Source organism: Carassius carassius, chromosome 19, assembly GCF_963082965.1.
Source record: "Carassius carassius chromosome 19, fCarCar2.1, whole genome shotgun sequence".
Classification (NCBI taxonomy): Eukaryota; Metazoa; Chordata; class Actinopteri; order Cypriniformes; family Cyprinidae; genus Carassius; species Carassius carassius.
Window position 1 is genome coordinate 23,372,564 of NC_081773.1, and position 22,072 is coordinate 23,394,635.

The following is a 22,072-nucleotide window of genomic DNA, read 5'->3' on the forward strand; positions in this document are numbered from 1 at the left end:
ATTGTTTTGTCAAAAGTTGGTAAGATTTTCTTTTTTTTTTAAGAAGTTCAAAAACACCACCAAGGCTGCATTTATTAGATCATTAGTGCATTAATATAAGTTTAATGGTGTGAAATATTATTTCAAACAAAAAAAAATAATTGTGTAGGTAAAAGAGCAGCTGCAATCAGATCAAACTGTTACAAACATGTTGGTTTCAATGTGCCAAACTATTGTTAAGATCATCACAAGTTAGGAGTGACCCTTGGATTCTTCTTCTGTACGCACAGAAATCAATATTTTAGAGGATTCATTCCCACCTTTATATGTGGTTGTCACTCTTAAAACTTTGCAGTGTGCACTTGGCCGAAAGTACCCAAAGTTAGTGTTAAACGAACCTAAACCCTTGTTATTTTTTAATGCTGCATGACTTTTCCATATCAACAGCGTACTTACTATATGTTTATAGTAATGCACAGTAAATTGTTAAAAGAATTCCCTTTGTTGATCTTCTGATAGCTTCTTCAACTTCTCTTGAACCTGCTAATCTGCTCCATGCTCTCCTCAGCGCAAGCCTTTGAGAAGGAGGTACGAGTCTGATGATGATGCCAACAGCGACGCATCCAGCGCCTGCTCAGAGCGCTCCTATAGTTCCCGTAACGGAGGCATTCCTCACTTCCTGCGTCAGACAGAGGATGTCGCCGAGGTGCTAAACCACTGCGCCAGTTCCAACTGGTCAGAGAGGAAAGAGGGCCTGCTGGGTTTGCAGAACCTGCTGAAGAGCCAACGCATTCTCAGGTGGGGGCCTTCAGAGTGGCACAAATTGTCTTTGGTTGTTGGGTGTCCTTTTATTTTTCTCAAAGTCAGCAAGTAGAAAGTAGTCAGTCGATATCTGGCAAGTTTTCTTTTGTTGCTCATTTAGTGTATTAGATGCATCTGCAAAGTCCCAGTTGCCTTGCAATTGCTGTTTAGGCTTCTTCGGTCTCATTCTTATTGGGACCAGGCTTTTAATCATATTTGTGTGCATTTCAGCCGTGTGGAGCTCAAGAGGCTATGTGAGATCTTCACCAGGATGTTTGCAGATCCTCACAGCAAGGTAACCTGTGTGAGGAACGCATCCTTTCACCATGGCTGCTTTGATCACACTTAATCTATTTACAATTGCTGGATTAATGGTAGCATTCCAAATATATATTTTAGACAGAGGACTGAAGGATTACATTAAAATGTGTTGCATCATGTGAAATGATCCTAAATTAATCATATTATAATAGACTAAATAAGTAGCTTTCATCACTATGGATTCTGTTAAATTCAACATGTTTGTCTGGGAAACAGTGTGTTTGTGTTGAACTCAAAAATGTAATGAGATTGCACTAATGGAATGTGTCTTGTTTTTTTGCATGGTCTGCCTTGGTGTGGATTTTAACAATAGAGAGTAAGTGGATATTACAAATAACTGAACCATTTTGTTATATAAATGGATTAATTATGTTTTATTCTTACATATATGGGTTTATTCTTCACATTAAAGGGGTAGTTGACTTTTTTTTTTTTCTTGGCTCGATTGTGTTTATGGGGTGCAGTCTAAAATGTATTAAACGCATTATTTTTTCACATAATTTACCTTTATTCCCCACCGTTCTGTCCCTTCTCCTATAAACGTGCTGATCATTTCCTGCTTTTATGAAGCCCCTCCCTCAGAAATACGCAATGGGCTCAGATTGGTTAGCTGGTCCAGTGTTGTGATTGGCTAAACCATCTCGCAGTCAACCACCCCTTTAAAACCAGCAACAGTATAATTATTGCTCATATTTTGGGTTAACTGTTTGTTTTTAAAACCCTAACTCTAAATACTAGATTATTACAGAATCCTGAAATCTAATTATTTTAATTTTATTTAGAATTGATTTCATTTATGTTACATTTTTTCATCAGAGAATGTAGAAATATATTTTTCTGATGTATTTGTGAGACAGGCATATAAATCCATTAGTACATTTATAAAAAGATGTGCAGCACAGCATTGGCATGATGTTCAGTGTTCTGATTCCAGGTGTTTAGCATGTTCTTAGAGACTCTAGTGGATTTCATCACCGTGCACAGAGAGGATCTCCAAGATTGGCTTTTTGTACTGCTCACTCAGCTGCTGAAGAAAATGGGAGCTGACCTCTTGGGCTCAGTCCAAGCTAAGGTCCAAAAGGCTCTGGACGTCACAAGGTTGGTCTTAAGCGATAGTCCTAGTTTTGTTCTTTTTGAAGCTTAGAACTTTTTGTGCCACCAGGTTGATGTTTTGTTTCTCTTCTTTCCCCCTCTCTTAGGGAGTCTTTCCCCTTTGACCAGCAGTTTAACATTCTAATGAGATTCATTGTTGATCAGACTCAAACCCCCAATCTGAAGGTAAGATGATGCCTACCATGACTGCTTTTGAAGCCCCAGCTTTCTTATATAATAATTCTTATTATCTTGGTGTCATAATGCAGGTGAAGGTGGCCATCCTTAAATACATTGAGTCCCTGGCACGGCAGATGGACCCTGCGGACTTTGTAAACTCAAGTGAGACAAGATTAGCGGTGTCTCGCATTATCACCTGGACCACAGAACCCAAGAGCTCTGATGTTAGAAAAGTGAGTTTCCTTGGAGTTGGGCTTGCAGGCAGTGCACAAATCAGTTCTATATTGGTCCTCAAAATATAAGATGACATTTAGTCTTTTATTTAAAAGATTTTTCTGTCATCATTTTTTATTAAGCACTTTCATCTCATTCCAAATAGCCACCTAAATTTAACCCTGCAAAGCCTAACATAAAAAATACAGTAATAGTCAGATTTTTTTTTTCCGGTTTATTAAACCTTCCTATACAAATCCTAATCAAAATAATACATGCATTATATTTGCATATGTGTTTTGTGTTGTGTCGTATTTGATGCATCTGCCTTTTTAATTGCTCAAATGAAACTATATAGAAAAAAAATGAGTTTATGCTTGAAGAGGAAAAACAACTTGCTTTAGTTCAGTAGGTGTTTATCATGAAATATTACTAACAATATAATGTATTGCTATACTTTATATGTTTACTACAATGCAGTCAAGATTACACATAAAAATGACAAAAAAACCTGAAGAGGGATGTTTTTAAAATTTAAAGGCCTTCCTTTTGAAAAGTATGAACTACCAATGACATGTTGCAGATTATGTACAGCTGGTTTTTCATCGAAGTTTTGAACATGCTGATAATTTAGAGAAAACTTGTGTATCAAATATGATACATTAAGCTTTATAGAGTTAAGTTATTGCTTGTAAAACTTGATCCATTTGGTTTGACTTCAATAACATAAAATATCATTGGTTCTCATGTCTTTTGACTTGTGCCATATTTGATTAAAACAAAAGTTATCATTTTGTGTTTGATTTAAGAAAGAGATCATTTGAGGGTGAGTAAATGATGACAGAAAACTATTCCTTTTTGTGAATCATCTTCAGACAGGCCATGTTAATGTATATGTAGTAGTTTTTTTTATCTCAGTTACTGGTTTGTTAGTTTTTAAATATAGGTTGGACATCAGTTAGTCACAAAGAACAGATGCAGGACATTTCTTCCCAATATCAGTTGCTTTCTAAAGGCAAGCACTGGTCATCAGTTTCTCTTTTATTGTCTGTTACCCACCTGTCCTGACATGATGGCCCAGACTCTTCATAACTGGGCATGTGAGGAGTTGTCAGGCAGGCCCAGCACTACAGCTCTACTTCCTGGAGAGGGTCACCTAGAAGAGAGGTGCAAGCAGGTAGAGCCAATCCAACGGCCTAACCAACAACCAGCACGTAACCTCTGCACCTAACTGTGTGCCCTCTCCTCACTCTAATCTGTCTCGTTGACTTGTGAAGTGACTGCTGAATACAATCTCTTAACATGCAATTCTCCAGAAGTCTAAAGAGAGCAGCAATCTTTTTTTTTTAAATACTAAATTAATAATTAAGTGTGTTTTTAACGTTTCCTTTCGTATCTTAATTGCTGTAATGCTCCACTGCTTAAGATTTTTGTTTCCTCTCACAGAATAACAGAGTGAATTAATTTTCTTGCATGTGTATAACATCAAACAGAATTGAATTGAGATGACATTTGAGATTTCTTTGTAAATTGAGTGAAATATGAGTCACATTAACCAGGGTTGGGAATCTCACCTGTGTTAAACTACTGTTGTCATTACGATAAAACTGATATTTTGTTTGTCTTCTTTTTGTTTATCCAAGCAGAATTAACCATCGAGAATTATATAATGCAATTTTATACAGGTCTAAATGACAGTTTATTTATGGTCTGTTTGATCTGTTGAAATCTGAAATTATCACACCTAACAACATTCTACTGAAGGCAGTAAATCCAATAATAATTGCTGCTTTCTTTCTTCCTGACTAAAGGAGTTTTAATGTAATCACTAAGAAACAAGGAGGAGGTTAAGAAAAATTGGAACAAGAATCATCTCTTATGATTCCCATCCTTGAAGTAAAAGGCACCTACACACTAGAGAAAGCTCTGATGGAGCTTTTGACAAATAGGAATCAAGCTGGACCTGCTCTCATAAATGACAGTATAAACTCTAGTGTATAGGTGCCATAACAGGTCCAGTTGTCTTCTGTTGATAATAGCACTGCAGTCACAGTCTTTCTGACCTCAGTTTCACCGCCGGCATTTCTCGGCATGTACAAGTGCACTCCGGTTGACTGCGGTGTTAGTAGTTGTACTATGTCTCATTAGGTATATGCTGTGTTGTGCAGGCCGCCCAGGTGGTGCTGATCTCACTCTTTGAGCTGAACACTCCTGAGTTCACCATGCTGCTGGGTGCTCTGCCTAAAACATTCCAGGATGGAGCCACCAAGCTCCTGCATAGCCATCTGAAGAACTCAAGCAACACCAGCAGTGTGGTAAGGTCTCGTTTCATCTCTCATGAGATTGTATACTACCGTTCAAAAGATTTTGATGTTTTTGAAAGAAGTCTGTTATGTTTACCAAAGCTGCATTTCTTTGATCAGAAATGCTGTAAAAGAAATTATATTGTGAAATATTTCTGCAAATTACAATTTTCTTTTTTCAGTTTCAATATATTTTAACGTCACCTTTTCCTGTGATGGCAAAGCTGCCATTTCTCTAGTCTTCCGTGTTACATGGTCCTTCAGAAATGTTGAAAACAGTTGCTGTTTCATATTTTTGTGAAAACTGTGGTGCAGCTTTTTTTTTATGAATCTTTAATGAATTAGAAGTTTTAAAAGAACAGCATTGTAGAAATAATTAAATATCTGTACTGCCACTATAAAGCATATTTACATAAAGTTTTAATTTCTTTCAAAAAAATCTTTCTGAACACACTTTTGAACAGAATACATGTCAGTTATTTTTTGTTGTAAAAACGTAATACACAATACTTATATTGTGTCAAAATAAGGTGAAGTGTCTTTTCTTTATTTATTTTTTTGTGGCAACAGAGACATTATAGCGGTAAGAGACAAACCATTAGTTGAAAAATACTCAATATGGCAACTGTTAAATGAAAGTCCCATTCGCTTTTTTGAAAGTGTAATTTCCTGTGGTTATTATACACTTTTACATTTACATTTATTCATTTAGCTGACGCTTTTATCCAAAGCGACTTACAATTGCTATATATGTCAGAGGTCGCACACCTCTGGAGCAACTAGGGGTTAAGTGTCTTGCTCAGGGACACATTGGTGTCTCACACTGGGTCTCTCACACCAAAGGCATGTGTCTTATCCACTGCGCCAACACCACCCCTATTAAACTAGAATACCAACACCACCCCTTTTAAACTAGAATATTCACTGAATGAGCCTGAAAAATATTTGTAGCCAAGAAACAGATACCATTGTCAGATTTTATCGTTGATGTGAACTAAACATTATCTTGCCAAACAGTTTTGAAAATCTTTATTGAAGTAAATCATATGGATGCAACAATACCATTTTTTTCAGATCCAATTCGATCCAGAAAATTCATAGTATCGGCTGACTTTGATCCGATACCAGTGCAGTTTTTTTTTTTTTTTATTAATGTAGAATTTCTATACTTGTATTGACCTGATCGTTACTCTTTTGTGAATTAAAAATAACAAATGAAAAAATATAGAATCATAATCTATGACAAAAATATTATTATAAACTAGGTTAGTGGATAATTTAGCAGCAAAAGTTATTTTAGAAAAATCATGAGTGCACAATTTGATAAAATCTAAACATTTAGTGAAATAGCATTATTTAGTGGGTAACAAATAAAAGTGAATAAGTATAGGACTAAATCTGTTAAAATGTTACACATTGCTCTTTATATTGTTGTAAAACATTAATGAAATCAAGTGTGTGTGTGTGTGTGTGTGTGTGTGTGTGTGTGTGTATGTATATATATATATATATATATATATATATATATATATATATATATATATATATATATATATATATATATATATATATATGCTAGAAGACATTTCTTTTAAAATGTATACATGATAGACAGGACTCATCTATCATATGTTGCTGCCTTCATTACAGTGCTATACATTGGATTATTAATACTCTTTCATGTTCTGTCCTATCATAGGACAAAACAAAAAACGCTATAAATTATCTTACATTGCGCAAAATTATTATAATACGTAAAGCTCTAATACAGAGTGGTACAAAGCGATTATGCTTTATCCCGTTATTAGAAAGATGAGCTTGAAGCAACATGGAGTCAAAGTGTTCAAAGCACAAAGGGAAGAGATATTTATGCATAGTTTATTAAATCTGTGCGACAGTTTATTGAGCCTTTTCTTTCAACAGTTTTAAATTTCAGTAACTGTGCACTCTTGGAGATAGTTTCATCGTCTTTACTGTCATAACCAATTGTGACACGCAGTTTGAATCGATACCTGATACGTCTGATCGATACCTGGTCCGGCAGAAAATGCCAGTATCGGAGCCGATACCGATACTGAGTATCGGGTCGATGCTTCCCTAGGAAATCAAATAATTCACACTATCGTCTGAGACAGATATTGACATGTCAGCCTGTTCAAGCAAATTGAGAATTTATATTATCTTTAAATACAGTGATAAATATCTGTTACAAATGTTGTAGCTGATCTGTTGTTTACCCTAATCTGAAAATATAAAGCTTACAATTTCATCTTCATCTCCTTCACAGAGTTCACCAAGCAATACAATGGGTCGCACGCCCCCCCGGCACCCCACCAGCAGGACCAGTCCTCTCACCTCGCCCACAAATTGTTCCCACGGGGGTCTGTCACCCAGGTAACATCCTCTTCCCATATGCTGACCACACTAATGCATGATCTCACTCTGAGCACGAAGATCTTCTACACTAGTCCCAAGAGCCTGTTGCCCTGTTTTATGACTCTTAACATGCACTAAACGTCTGACTGGGACTTGCTGTCTTGTTTTCTTAAAAATGTCCCTTTATAACCTGAAACCCTTAAAATGAATTTCTGCATTTCTGGGGTGGGAGCCGTATCACCTAGAGAGTCATCCTCTCATGAAGGGTCTAAAACTCTTTTAAAGAGATCTGCAGTACAGCTATAGATGACGATTTAGGGGTTTCTGGTCCACTTAAACGTATTAACTCGTGCTGCTAACCACAACACTAGGACTGGACATCTCTTTTTTTTTCTCTCTTTTCCTCTTCTGCCCTGTTCTCTCCCTCTCTGGCTGTTCTGTGGGCACAGTCGGTTATGGGGTTGGAGTGTCGATGGGCTCTTAAAGCACCCTTCTCCCTCTCCTCCTCCTCCTACTCCTCCATCTCACCCCTCTATTCCTGCCGGTCCCTCCCTCAGGGCCTTCCGCTGCGCGCTCTCACCAAGGTAACTCACCCGCTAGTCTATTACGATGAGGAGGGACGCTGGGGCGGGATAGGTGCTTAGATTCCCACCCACTCCCAGCCTAACAGGCGCTTGTACGCACAAATATTAGCGGCCGTGGTTTGACATCATTCCCAATAAGGACTTCCCCTCATGAATGGTGGTTGATTTAAAATGTAAAACTAAGAAACAATACTATGTGGAGGAATTTTTTAATGCATGTAAAAAAAAAAATAGTTTTGGACAGGAATTAACTGGCTCACTATGTTTGCAGCATCCATTTATTCACTCTTGGGTGCATTTTGGAATTGTTTTGAAATATTTTGTATGCTTTTGCTTTCTTGTATTGTGTTTTTTGCTTTCTAATGAGTTGTTTGCAGTCCATCCAACGTCATTGTTTTCCCTCTTTTCTTTCTATTTCTCCCTTCAGTATGCTTGAGTATGACACTGAGAACATGAATTCTGAAGAGATCTTTAGCTCACTGCGTGGTGTCACAGAAGCAATCCAGAGCTTCAGTTACCGCAGCCAAGAGGACCTGAATGAGCCAATCAGACGCGATGGGAAGAAGGATGATACTGTGAGTGCTTTAACTGTGGGAAACAGGAACAAGTGCACAGTGGGGGAAAATTATGACCCCAGATTGAGTTGTGTGGTTTTTAATTATTATTATTATTATTATTAAAATTGTAAGTACATTATTAGTAATAATAATAATAGTAAACACAAACGAGTAAATGAGAGAACAACAACAAACAAAAAAAAAAACAAATACATCCTGGAACGTAACAAACACAAAACGTGTTTTTTTGCTTTCATTAAATAATTTATAATTATAATAATATTAATAATTGCAAAAAAAAACACACAGACAAATACACGTCATTAAATGGTGTCTTTACGAAACAAAAATATTATTGTTATTAATAATTATAATAAAAAAAAAATAATAATAATAATAATTGGAAAAACCCACAAATGGGGTCATAAAATGTAATAAAATAAAATATATTAAAAATAATAATACATTATTATTTAGTTATTTATTAAGATTTTCAAAAATACAAAAATAAAAATATTTAACACTCTTTCTCCTCTTAGGCTGGGAAGGAAGGGGCATCTCCGGGGTCTGATGCAAGGCTGGGATTGGACGTAATGGAAGGGGGTCGAACTGCTTTGGATAATAAGACGTCTTTACTTAACACACCATCTCCGCGGTCTTTTGCTGTGCCACGGTCAAGAGAGTTTGCGCCCTATGGCTATGCAGACACAATCACGGCCTATGACAAAAGTGCCCTGAAGGAGGCTGTTTTTGATGATGACGTGGATCAGTTCCGAGACTGTGAGTCAACACGCTGCTCAAAGCTCATACCTTCACTTTCACAATCATCTGTACTCCATACTGCACCCACTGTCTGTGATTGTGTAAAGAACACTTTAAGTTGAGGAAAAACAAAAATGGCAAGAAATTCTGAATCTTCAGGATCTGAGTATTAACAGTAACATTTTCCAGGCATGAGATGTCATATAAAAAAAAAAACAATTACAATGTTATTAAATCAATTTATTACATGTATTTATTACATGTTTCAGCATCTTTTGATGACTAGGCCTCAAATAGAGTACTGGATCTTATCAAAACAGAGGTCAGACAGTAGACCCCATGTTTTTAGTTTGTTTCTTGAAAGAAGCAAAATCCAGTCATTCTTTAATCATCTCTGCACTCTCAAGGTAAATATTTTAAAGAGAAAAAATATCTTCTTGAAAAATTATGTAGAAACAGATGTTTTTTGTTAACAGTAACATATGACCAGAGACCATAACAAAACACAAACAAGTGATTAACCCCCTGTAAGTGTACGTGTCAGAGATGCAGGTGTAGCACGTAGGATAGAGGAGTTTGTGTTTCATCACTTCCCCTGCTGTCCCTCCCCTTCTACAGGCCGTCGGCAGGACTGTGGTGAGAACAAGATGGTGCTGCCCAAGGGTTTTACTCCTGGTAAAGACAGTTGCACAGTTGAATGAGACTGTTGCACTTTTCTCCGTTTTCTTTCCTTTCCTCCTCCTCTCTTTCAGTGTCATCCATCTCAGTGTCTCAATGTGATGTGATGTCAACCTATCTTAAATGACACTATTGCTTTGCTAACAGGTTCACTGTGATAACTGCTACATCTTCACTAATATAAGGCAATACGGTCATATAAATGACTGTATGTTCTAATTAAACAGGTTGATAGTGTTGATTCACATGTTTTGGTTTACAACTAACAGAGCTTCGCTGTTTGTAGACACATTGTTGTAACACACTGTCATAACTTGTAAGCTGATGTGATTAACCTGAGTGATTAATCTAAGTGAACACTTTCACTTTGCACATTGCTGGCTTATAATGACATATAAGGGTGAAATCTAATAAAAACATGTCCAGATCACATTTCACCCCAAAATCAAATGGAAAAAAGAAATTATATTTTGCATAAAAAAACATAAATCCTATTTTTAGCACCTTTTTTGTTTATTATTATTATTATTATATATTATTATTTCATTTAATTGGTAATTTTCATTATTGTTATCTAGTATTTTTTTGTGTATTACAATAACTATTTTTTTTTATCATTATAAATTAAAGGCTAATAAAAAATATGCCACTACAAAGTCCTAAATAACAGAAATATTGAATTTGAAATACTGCCATATATAGATACTTAATAAATTGATAAAGTTATTTTATTTATATTTAATATGTAATGTGTTATTATTTATAGTTTATATATATGTATACACTATATTTTTTCAGCTTTTGAAGTGAAATATGATCCATACGTGTTCTTGACAGGTTTCATAAGATTCAGTAATATACAATATCATACATTTAAAACAGATGAGCAATAAAAAAAAAGTGGTCCATGCTGCTTGTCTTCAGCTCGGACTTGAATCGTTTTGAATCATACAGATCTGGTGGCAGACCTACTGAAGGAGCTGTCGAATCACAATGAGCGAGTGGAGGAGAGGAAGGGGGCTTTGATCGAGCTGCTGAAGATTGCTCGTGAGGACAGCCTGGCTGTGTGGGACGAACACTTCAAAACAATCCTATTGCTGCTTTTGGAGACACTCGGGGACAAGGATGTGAGTCAGAGCGTCATAGAACTTGCATTCTTAATTGACTTATTCTATATAAACAATGTTTTTTGTATATGTCCAGTTGCTTTTCTGTGTCTGTGTGTATTAGTAGTGGTTAATAATGAGAGTATGCATTCGGTCTGTTTATTCAGCACACTATCCGAGCGCTGGCTTTACGGGTTCTGAAGGAGATTCTGAGGAACCAGCCAGCACGCTTCAAGAACTATGCAGAGCTCACAATTATGAAAACATTAGAAGCTCATAAGGACTCTCATAAAGAGGTTAGAATCCACCTTTTCAAACTAATATCTGTTTTAACCTCTGATTGACATTTGAGCAGTACAACATCATGATGATCATACTGCAAAAATCATACTACAAAAAGTTGTGAATAAAGTATCTTATGGCTTCTTTGAGTTGTTTGCTCCTTATAGCAGTTTCACAAATGTTTGTATTATATTGAAAGCTAGACTTTTTCTTAATAATAATAATAATGTTGTGTGAAGGGAAAGAATACATAAATGATTATGCTGTAATTATAAAATAATGTATTTTAATGTTTGTGAAAGGCAATTTGCAATTTGAAATAATTCATTTTTCTATTTTAGTGTATTACACAATGTAATTTATTTCTGTGATGGCAAAGCTGAAATTTCAGAAATCATTACTCTAGTCTTCAATATTACACAAGCCTTCAGAAATCATTTTAAACAGTTGTGTTGCTTAATATTTTGTGGAACCAGTGATATATATATATATATTTTTTTTTTTTCATCATTCTTTGATGAATGGAAAGTTCAAAGGAACGGCATTTATTTGTAATACATTTTTAATAATAACATTATAAATGTCTTTACTGTCACTTTTGAACAATTAAGTCATTGCTAAATAAAATTTAAATTTCTTAACCCAAACTTTTGAGTGGCAGTTTGTGATATTTTATGTATAGTAATACTCCATTGTCACCATAATACCTCTAATATGTGACCAAATTGTTTCTGAGAAATCAGGCTGGCCAGGTGACTTTTTCTTTTTAACTGTCTTATTGAGAGTAAAATGAGCTGATTGGTCTCTTTAATCCGTTTTTAAATCCAACACCTGCACCAGCGGACACTAAGAACCTTGGTTAAATCTAAAATGCAGTGACCCAAGTCAACAAACCCAACACTTAGATGAGTAAATGAATGAAGTACAGGCATGTGAAGAAAAAGCTTCTCAGGTTGTTAAACTTCACAAACTCAGTCAAGTGCCTTCTTGACGTTATGTATGCAGGTGGTTCGTGCAGCTGAAGAGGCTGCCTCTACGTTGGCTGGCTCCATTCACCCAGAGCAATGCATCAAAGTGCTGTGTCCCATCGTACAGACCGCAGACTATCCCATCAACCTGGCTGCTATTAAGATGCAGACCAAAGTGATTGAGCGCATTGCCAGGGAGTCGCTGCATCAGCTGCTGCCCGACATCATCCCTGGCCTCCTACAAGTGAGTATTGCTTATTGGCGGCATTTTATGATAAGAAAAATTTCACCTCTCTGCTTCTGTCACTTTGGAATTACTTCCAATTTGATATCAGGGTCAGAGAGATATCATTGAATGTCTGGGCAAGTAGTTACATACATTGCATATATTCCCGAACTCAATGTACCAGAATGGAGGATGAGAATTGAGATGGGGAAAACGTTTTATAGCCCTTTTGTTAATTTGTGGCTCAGTGGTAGAGCATTGCGTTGGCAATGCAAAAGGTTGTGGGTTCAATTACCAGGAAAAACACATACTGATAAAATAAATGTATAGCCTGAATGCACTCTTAAGTCGTCTTGGACAAAAGCGTCTGCTAAATGCATAAATGTAAATGTAAATTTGCCCTTTGTTCACCCCACTGGTCAACATTGGGTCTATATTAAGTATATTAGCATAGTCTGCATTGGGAACTTCGGAAGCACAGTAAACATGCAACACTTTGTACTTACTCTTGATGATATGCACATGTGTTTATATGCGTGTATGAAGATGTTAATGTTAAAACCGTCTGTCTGTCTGCAGGGCTATGATAACACAGAGAGTAGTGTTCGCAAGGCCAGTGTGTTCTGTCTGGTGGCCATCTACTCTGTGATTGGTGAGGAGCTGAAGCCACACTTGGCCCAGCTCACGGGTAGCAAGGTATGTTTACATGCATGGTGTATGTTCACATGTGCTTCACAGCACAGTCCAAAAAATATGGTAACACTTTTATAGAAAAGTTTCATTTGGTTTCACATGCTCTTATCTGCGAAACAAGTCAGAGGTCTGTATAATTATTAGCGGATGTTGTATTGAAATTCACTCTCTGACTTTTATTTCCACAGATGAAGTTGCTAAATCTGTACATTAAGAGGGCCCAGACCACCAACAGCAACAGCAGCAGTTCTTCAGACGTGTCGTCTCACAGCTAGACAGATGTACTCTAATCAGTGCCCTACACGTGCATTTGGGAACATAGTTGTGCCTCCTCCAGACATCCATTTTTTTTTATTGCTTCATCACACTCTTGCTGGATTTTCCCAGATAGATGTGTTGCTCACTGCAATCAGACTTTTCTTTTCGTCCAGCTCCTGAAAGCCTCTTAGTTAATTTCTCATGCATCTTTCCATCTGTTGAACATTGAATGTAAAGGGGTTCAGATCGAGAAAAATGCATGGTGGCTTTTTGATAGGGAACAGATCTTCCATGATTGGGATAGCTTCCTAAATTGGAGCAAACAAGCTATCTTCAGCTTTTGAAGAGGATTCGTTAACTACATTTATTAGTAATAACTTATTTATCTTAGCAAGTGCTGTTAAAGGTTTAATCAAGTTATTTGGATATTTTAAACGGGCACAGTTGGGTTAAGTAACACATAACTTGAATCTAAGTTAATGCTAGTGGATCATTTGGCTGGCCGAGTGATAAATGTAAAGAAAAGAGAAAAATTTAAGTAATTTGTAGGTTTGGCTACAATGACAACCCAAAAAAAATGTAGGAATAAAACATTCTTATATTAATTTTTATTTCATGGGACTGCAATAACTAATCCCGTAAGTCTTTAGAAAGTCTAATGTAAAGCAGTTGTGTTGATTTTATTATAGAATGGATTATTTGTTATAAAATGTGAGCCTCACTACAGAATACAAGGACAAACTTCTGAATGTAGAACTTTTCTTTTCATCTTTGGAATAAATGTGAAAGGTTTGTAAGTAAACGTGCAAGCCACAACACACTTGGACATTTAGAAGTTGACAAACACGCAGTCAGAAAGAGTCAGAAACAAGACAAGGAGCGTCTTCAGACAAGAAACCATGAAGGACACCGATTATCACTTTGTTCTTGGAGCAAGAGGATTGTGATGGAAATTTCCAAACTACTCTGCCTTATGTTCCTTTTTCTGCTTTAAAAACTCTTTAGATGACTGTTTAGATGCGTGTCCACAGACATTCTCACTACATCTCTAAAGCATGGTGCTGCTAGTTTGCGCAGCACATGTCTATGACACTAATGAAAACCCTCTTATCTGGCTCAAGAACTAGAGGTGATGTTATGTTCTCTGAAAGCTCTGAACTCTTTATTTTCCTTGTTCATCCGGAGATTTTTCCCGTCTGATGTTACGTGCTGAGCATTTAGTGTTTTGTACTTACCTTACAATCATTGCTTCTCCCTCCCCCACAAAATTAAGGTAAAAATGATGTTGCACTCTTTTGCACGTTAACCGATAGCCTGCATGTTTTGACGACATAACCATCCTGTGCTGCCGCGACTGACCTAGGTTTGGCTGTTTGTGCCACGTCAGCAGTCTGTAAATACAGTATTATTATTGTTATTATTAATATGTTGCCCGAGTGGGGAAGTAAGTGCAAAGCTCAAATGGGTCTCACAGAGTTTGTCTCAGACTGTGAACCAGGCCATATTAGAAATTAAGGACAGACGTTTGAAAGCATCCTACTTTCCTTAAGTATTATATACTGGGGCATGTGGCTTTTATTGGTATGCTAAGTGTGCGTACCCTTGTTTGTTGCAGCATTTCTTTATAATGGTTTTTAACCGGTTCAGACCATGAACCAACATTTTGGTTTAGACTGGGGCTATTCATAGAAATAATCTGTTAATGAAAGAACAAAGCCAACTGTGAGGATCAACAATGCAAATATTAAGTTAAACGTGGCCCCTTGGTTTTCCTCAAATGTTGACCTCTAATGGTATTCAATCTAACAATTCACTACGCATGTTAGACTTTACGTTTTGTCATTGGACACAGATACACTCTTGTATTTATAAATTTGTCATTTCATTTCCTGTCCCAATGTACAGTTTTTGTTGTTTTTTTTTTTTCAAAGGCTTGTGATAGATTTACACCAACCTAAGTTTGGCCTAGAATTAAAACAACCAGAAACATGAATTTATTGTGATGATTATTTCAAAGTCTAAAATCTGTCTTTCTTTTTTTGTTGTTGTGGGGCTGTTGAATGTGCTGTCAGCAACTCAAAGTCACATGTGATGATGTACACTCAGTCCAGCGCTAAAGAAATGACCAGGTTACAGGTCACTCAAAAAATCAAAACATCAGTTTATATACTGAATTAAGAATCTGAAGCTATTTTTAAATCATTTGAAATAATTTATTTTGCATTAAGTTTTTTTTATGACATCAAACTGTTAAATTACACTTTTCTGAAATATTCAATGTGGGGGGAAATATATAATTCTCTGTAAAAGCAATAATGAATCATTCTGTCTGGAGACTTTTTTTTTATCAAAATCATCATGATCAACTACTATCAAATACTACACAAAAATACTGTCATGTTATATATATAGCAGTAAATTGTTCTAAAAGTAGGTTTTTAAGCAAAATAGATATATGTATATAACTTTTTGATTTTAAGTTTTGGTGAGATATAACCTGGACATTCTTGACAGTTTTTGTGAGATTCATCTAAATATCAAAGTTTTGGGTATTTTTATTAGTATCTGCACGCACTCAAACATAATATTGCACAATCTAGTTAATAAAGCAACTCATTCTTGACCTTTGATGTACACAGTATCAGTTTTTCAAGCTGCGTTTGTTATTAAATCCACAGCATGCGCAAAATAATTATATAAGAAGTTCAGTCTTGTGGTTAAATAGACTAGAGATTTTAACTTGAAGTTGTAAAATATTTAAAAGAATCGTTATTTAACATAACATTTACTAACTGTAAGCTTTGGTGAGCAGTAGAGACTTTTTTTTTTTTTTTTCGTTTGCAAACAAGTGTTTCTGATCCCAAACAACTTTTTGATAGTTTATTTATAATCAACATTACTCTCACTTCATCTACAATAATATTCAGCTCACTACATTTTGAAACCAATTCATTGTATTTAAGTTTTTACTAGAAATTACACAATTGTAATTATTAGATACTATCTGAACTGCTTTGTTAATGTTTCATGTTCTGATCTTCTGAAAATGAGTAGAGAAGATTTTATTCAGATCTGTGGTCCTGCTGACCCCATCCGTCTTTTCAATGCAATCAAAGGAAGGTGAGTTGTATACTTAATCAAACATCCAGACATGTATCCAACACAATGTCCTATTTCTATTAGCATGTTGAATTTTATAAAGGCCAGGTGCGAAAAATGAAGAAAAACGCTACGCTACAAACACGGACACATGTCAAAGTTGATATAATATTTCCTTCATTGCACCACCAGAGAGCATCAATGCTTCAAGCAAAGTGTATTTTACAGCCGAACCGAAATGTATGTATGCCAAAGTTTCTCATAAAAGGACGTTTTAATATTTATTTAACTTCTACTGGTGTACTGCTGAGCTCTAGTCGTACACAGGACTGAAACAACCACTACCACAGCATTTGTTATTTATATATTATTGTGTCTTTTGTATATTTACGTCTTTGTGTTATTTATTTAGCCCCTTGTTTAATATTTTCGAATAGAAGACGGGTGGTATAACCAACCAAGCTGTTCAAAAATGAGAAATTGAGGCAATTTCTAGTTTCCCGTCGTCAAACTAAACAAAAAACGACGAGTAGTCAAAATAGGAAATTAAATGGTAAAAAGTTAAAACGTGCATAGTGTAGCTGTTGACCACCACGGAACCCAAAGACGAAATGTGTTTTACAGGTATTTAATATTTTCAGTCAGGCATAATACGAGTCAGTCAGATGAGCGAAAGACCCCACGCACGCAGCACGCACACACGTGTTTACTGCAGCCATGGCGGACATGCAGATGAAGATTCTCCGCAAGAAAATTCAGAAGAGAAATGATAAAAATAAAGAACGCAAATTGCTCAGAGCTCAGAAGAAAGAAGAGGAAAACGGTGAAGGTGAGTTTTCTCTTTAATTGTAAAGATGAATGTGATGTTTAATTAATCCAGACGTTATCTCGGATCTCGCATGTAACATCAACTGCTCGGTGCATTCGTGAAGTTTGATCTTATATTTTAGTCAGTTATATTTAACCTAGCAACACGACATATATTTTTTTATAGAATAGTATGGCGTTTATGTGTTGTTTAGTATTTGTATCGAGGAACTTTAACGTTATACGTTTATTAACCGACTTCTCATATTGAGTGTGCTGTAAGTTCATGAAATGCACTACATGTGTTTCTGATCTGGCAGAGGTAAAAGTTGTTCTGGACGAATCTGATTCTGCTCCAAACGTCAGTGAAGAGCAGCAGCGAAGTAACGAAACCTCACAGCAAATCAAGAAGAAAAAGAAAAGAAAACTGCATGGTGCGGGGGACGCAGCATCTGGTGAGTAACTTATTAATATTGCTGTCACTGTCTGATGTCGTTATAAATAGTGTCTAGACACTATGGCATTGTCATTGGGCAATTTTTGTAGCTAGAGAGGTGGCATCTAAATATGCAATTTAATTATAGCATATAAAATGTGTATATATATTCTCAGTAATAATGGATTTGGTCCTTGTAGGTGTGAAAAAGGTCAAAAAGCAGGATGTTAAAGAGACAACAGAAACATCGGATGGAGAAGATGAGAAACAGGAGGAATTTACAGAGCCTGAAAAGGTGCCAGAAAACGGAAATGATGACAAAGGGGGTTCAGCAGAAGAGGATGACAGTGATGAAGATGGCCCAGAGCTTCCTTCTGGTCTCACAGGTAAACATGACATAACCTATTAAACACTGTCTGCTGTGAGTCACATATGATGAGCCTGGTTCAGTTTCTATAGTTATCCACTCATTTCAGTGGGAAAAGTAACTTTGTTAGAAATGTTTATTTTTCTCATAGAGATGAATTGGTAACTATGATTTATTTTCCTCACTGGTGACTTTCTTAGGTGCGTTTGAGGACAAGTCGTTTGCATCTTTGGCTGAAGTGGTCAGTGAGAATACACTGAAGGGGGTGAAGGAAATGGGCTTTGAAACCATGACTGAGATCCAGCACAAGACCATACGACCTCTGCTGGAAGGAAGGTGCGTTTGCAGTGCATCAGACTTTGCAGGGTTTCAGTAGTCCAGTAATCATCACATTTGTTTATTTCTTGTATAAATGTTTGAGATATGTACTCATTCTTGTCCAACAGAGACGTGTTGGCTGCCGCTAAAACGGGAAGCGGTAAAACTCTGGCTTTCCTGATTCCCTCCATTGAGCTTATTTACAAACTCAAATTTATGCCCAGAAATGGTGAGTGTATATATTGTCATTCTCTGATTGATTGTAGTCATAGCAGAGATGTCCTATGACCTTAGAGGTGTGACATGGCTCTGTTGTGTGTATGTGTGTGTGTCAGGGACTGGAGTGGTCATATTGTCTCCCACTCGTGAGTTGGCCATGCAGACGTATGGTGTGCTGAAGGAGCTGATGACTCATCATGTGCACACATATGGCCTCATCATGGGCGGCAGCAACCGTTCTGCTGAAGCCCAGAGACTCGCCAATGGAGTCAATATCATTGTTGCTACACCTGGCAGACTTCTCGATCACCTGCAGGTCAGGCCTTTTACTGTCAACAGCTTTGCCACCTGGTCTGTGGAGTGTACTCCACCTCTTTTTCTTTCCACAGAACACACCCGGGTTCATGTTTAAGAACCTCCAGTGTCTGATCATTGACGAGGCTGATAGGATTCTAGAGGTTGGCTTCGAGGAAGAACTGAAGCAGATCATCAAACTGCTGCCTAGTAAGAACTGACCACTCTGAAGTCACTTCCTTTAACCAGGGTTCTTGCATGTCCTTAAATATTTCTCTTTCTTTCCAGAAAAAAGACAGACCATGTTGTTTTCCGCAACACAGACGCGTAAGGTGGAGGATCTTGCACGAATCTCCCTCAAGAAGGAGCCGTTGTATGTGGGGGTGGATGACAACAAAGACACGGCCACTGTGGAAGGACTAGAACAGGTAAACTTCTTTATCAATACCAGTTGTTCATGTGTCGTGGGTGGAATATCATATTTGAGTTTGACCTTGTGTTGTTTTTAGGGATATGTTGTGTGTCCTTCGGAAAAACGTTTCCTGCTGCTTTTCACGTTTCTGAAGAAGAACCGTAAGAAGAAGCTGATGGTGTTCTTCTCATCTTGCATGTCTGTGAAGTACCACTATGAGCTGCTCAACTACATCGATCTGCCCGTCATGGCCATTCACGTGAGTCACAGAGCCATACGCGCATGAAGCGAGATGATGGGAAGTGCCGTTGAAGCAGTGTGATGAATGCTTTTGTTTTCACGCTCTTTCAGGGGAAGCAGAAACAGACGAAGAGAACCACAACGTTTTTCCAGTTCTGTAACGCAGACTCTGGCATACTCCTCTGTACGGATGTGGCTGCCAGAGGTCTCGATATCCCAGAGGTGGACTGGATTGTTCAGTACGACCCTCCCGATGATCCAAAGGTACAGCAGTCACGCCCCCTAGTCCAGCCTTGCTGATATATATATATATATATATATATATATGGATTTTTATATGTGACTTTTTGGTTGATATTTAGGAGTACATTCACCGTGTGGGACGAACAGCTCGTGGTATTAATGGTAGAGGACATGCCCTCCTGATCCTAAGACCAGAGGAGCTTGGCTTTCTACGATTTCTCAAACAGGCCAAAGTATGAAGTCCCTATGGTTATGGTTTGATATTGGCTTTCAATATGTGTTGGCTTTGTTTGATCATGACAGGAGTTTAAAGGGATAGTTCACCCAAAAATGAAAATTGTCATTGATTACTCACCCTCAAGTCGTTCCAAACCAGTAAGATATTTTTGATGCATTCCGAGAGCTCTTTGACCCTCCCATAGACAGGGATGGACCACGATCTAGGTCCATAAACATGGTAAGGTCATCAGTAAAATAGTCCATGTGACATCAGTAGTTCAACTTTAATTTTAAGAAGCTACAAAAATACTTTGTGCGCAGATAAAACAAAAAGAACATCTTTGTTCAACCATTCTTCTCATTCACGATGATTAGAGAATTGTTGAACAAAATTATTTTTTTCTTCTTTGTGCACGAAAAGTATTCTCATAGATTTGTAAATTTACAGGTTGAACTACTGATGTCACATGGACTATTTTACTGATGACCTTAACATGTTTCTGGACCTAGATCGTGATAGTACCCTCCTCTGCCTATGGGAGGGTCAAAGAGCTCTCGGAATGCATCAAAAATATCTTAATTTGTGTTCCAAAGATGAACGAAGGTCTTACGGGTTTGGAACGACTCGAGGATGTGTAATTTCATTTTTGGGTGAACTATCCCTTTAAATACTCGGTCCTTGTAACTTTGCACCTGAACTAAACTTGCATATAAAATTAAATACTATATGAACATAAAAAGACAAAGGTGAAAACTAAATATAAAAACAAAATCTAATTCAAAATAGTAACAAAGTATAGTTGTATATTAATGCTACTAATATAACACTGGTAATCTGTTAAACATGTCAAGGTGAATCTTAAATGCATCTCTTAATGTCTCTCGTGTTCTTCTAAAGGTCCCTCTGAGTGAGTTTGAGTTCTCCTGGGCTAAAATCTCTGATATTCAATCTCAGGTGAGACGTCATATTCAATGAAATTGAACTAAATCTCTGGCTAATTTCAAACAGAACCTCTTTGAATCCTAATTAACCGGTTTAAAATCGTAATTTTTTTGGTCTTTTGCAGTTGGAGAAGCTGATAGAGAAGAACTACTACCTTCACAAATCAGCTCAGGAGGCCTACAAATCCTACGTCAGAGCTTACGACTCGCATTCCCTCAAACAAATCTATAATGTGGAGACGCTCGACCTCCCGAAAGTGGCAATGTCCTTTGGGTTTAAAGTGCCACCTTTTGTGGACCTCAGTATCCTTTCAGCACTGTATTACAGTGAATATTCTTGCATGTGGAACTTGTTACTTATTAGTTTGTTTATGTTTAATCATGGTTGTACATCATTACCATTTGTGGACTGTAATATGCTCACCACTTATTTGAGCAAAAATACGGTTTAAAAACTGTAAAATTGTGAAATACAATTTGAATTAACTTTTTTAGTTTTCAGAATCAGTACTCCAGTGTCACATGATCCTTTAGAAATCATTCTAATATGCTGATTTGGTGCTTAAGAAAAACATGTTTGAATGGTACTGTAGATCTATTAGCAGTACAAGGCCTTTATAGTATTCATAAGGTCGGAGTCTTTGGGTGGTGTTTGCTCCTTAACCGTTAACTCTCTCAGATGTTCACAGCAGTAAAGGGGTGAAGATGCAGAAGCGAGGTGGCGGCGGAGGCTTTGGCTACCAGAAATCAAGTAACGTCCACAAGGCCAAGATCTTCAAACATGTCAACAAAAGGAAAGGAGATGGTAGACAGTTCTCACGCTGAGAATAAGATCAATCCTCCTTGTGATGCACCTCTTTATGGAGTAGCGGTCAGACAACACGATTGTCATTGTGTTCATTTGTTCTCAGTCATTTGAGAGGAGCTCTGATCAGTCTGCATTCCATGCCTGTACAGAAAGCTGTTTTCAGAAGCTGTTATGTAATGCTGAATTTCTATTGTTACTGGCCCAACTCATTAAATATAGAAACTTGTATTGTGAATAATTCTTCATGCTGTCTCCTCTCTCCACATTAGATTGAATCTACAACCTTAGT

General features: G+C 37.0%; 2 protein-coding genes across 31 annotated transcripts in view; both read left to right on the top strand.

Moving 5' to 3' along the window:
* LOC132095410 (CLIP-associating protein 1-A-like) overlaps nt 1-15,372 on the top strand; it is a 70,391-nt gene extending 55,019 nt beyond the window's left edge. For 14 of the 30 annotated variants that reach the window (XM_059500348.1, XM_059500347.1, XM_059500351.1 and 11 more), the window contains 17 exons: nt 548-777; nt 1,012-1,075; nt 2,036-2,199; nt 2,301-2,379; nt 2,463-2,606; nt 3,668-3,763; nt 4,755-4,901; nt 7,177-7,283; nt 7,715-7,849; nt 8,277-8,424; nt 8,946-9,186; nt 9,787-9,843; nt 10,801-10,973; nt 11,120-11,248; nt 12,240-12,446; nt 13,008-13,124; nt 13,310-15,372. In XM_059500348.1, coding sequence (XP_059356331.1) covers nt 548-777; nt 1,012-1,075; nt 2,036-2,199; nt 2,301-2,379; nt 2,463-2,606; nt 3,668-3,763; nt 4,755-4,901; nt 7,177-7,283; nt 7,715-7,849; nt 8,277-8,424; nt 8,946-9,186; nt 9,787-9,843; nt 10,801-10,973; nt 11,120-11,248; nt 12,240-12,446; nt 13,008-13,124; nt 13,310-13,396 — 2,325 coding nt within the window. In that variant the 3' untranslated portion in view covers nt 13,397-15,372. The remainder of the gene's footprint in view (nt 1-547; nt 778-1,011; nt 1,076-2,035; nt 2,200-2,300; nt 2,380-2,462; nt 2,607-3,667; nt 3,764-4,754; nt 4,902-7,176; nt 7,284-7,714; nt 7,850-8,276; nt 8,425-8,945; nt 9,187-9,786; nt 9,844-10,800; nt 10,974-11,119; nt 11,249-12,239; nt 12,447-13,007; nt 13,125-13,309) is intronic. The other 16 variants (XM_059500358.1, XM_059500360.1, XM_059500368.1 and 13 more) reach the window with 4 other exon arrangements.
* A 1,231-nt stretch (nt 15,373-16,603) lies between these two features.
* On the top strand, nt 16,604-22,008 carry LOC132095412 (ATP-dependent RNA helicase DDX18-like). The gene is made up of 15 exons (XM_059500377.1): nt 16,604-16,718; nt 17,124-17,307; nt 17,606-17,740; nt 17,922-18,107; nt 18,289-18,424; nt 18,535-18,635; nt 18,742-18,941; nt 19,015-19,129; nt 19,208-19,347; nt 19,429-19,590; nt 19,683-19,835; nt 19,934-20,047; nt 20,932-20,988; nt 21,101-21,278; nt 21,655-22,008. The coding sequence occupies exons 2-15, from the start codon at nt 17,196-17,198 to the stop codon at nt 21,798-21,800; spliced, it is 1,935 nt and encodes a 644-aa protein (XP_059356360.1). The 5' UTR covers nt 16,604-16,718; nt 17,124-17,195; the 3' UTR covers nt 21,801-22,008.
* The last annotated feature ends 64 nt before the right edge of the window (nt 22,009-22,072 follow it).

Bases quoted from the DNA above. Each gene is read 5' to 3' on its own strand.
- LOC132095412 (XM_059500377.1), top strand. From the start codon at position 17,196: ATGGCGGACATGCAGATGAAGATTCTCCGCAAGAAAATTCAGAAGAGA. The intron at 17,308-17,605 runs GTGAGTTTTCTC...CTGATCTGGCAG, and splicing joins AGAAGAGGAAAACGGTGAAG to AGGTAAAAGTTGTTCTGGAC. The intron at 17,741-17,921 runs GTGAGTAACTTA...TGGTCCTTGTAG, and splicing joins TGCGGGGGACGCAGCATCTG to GTGTGAAAAAGGTCAAAAAG.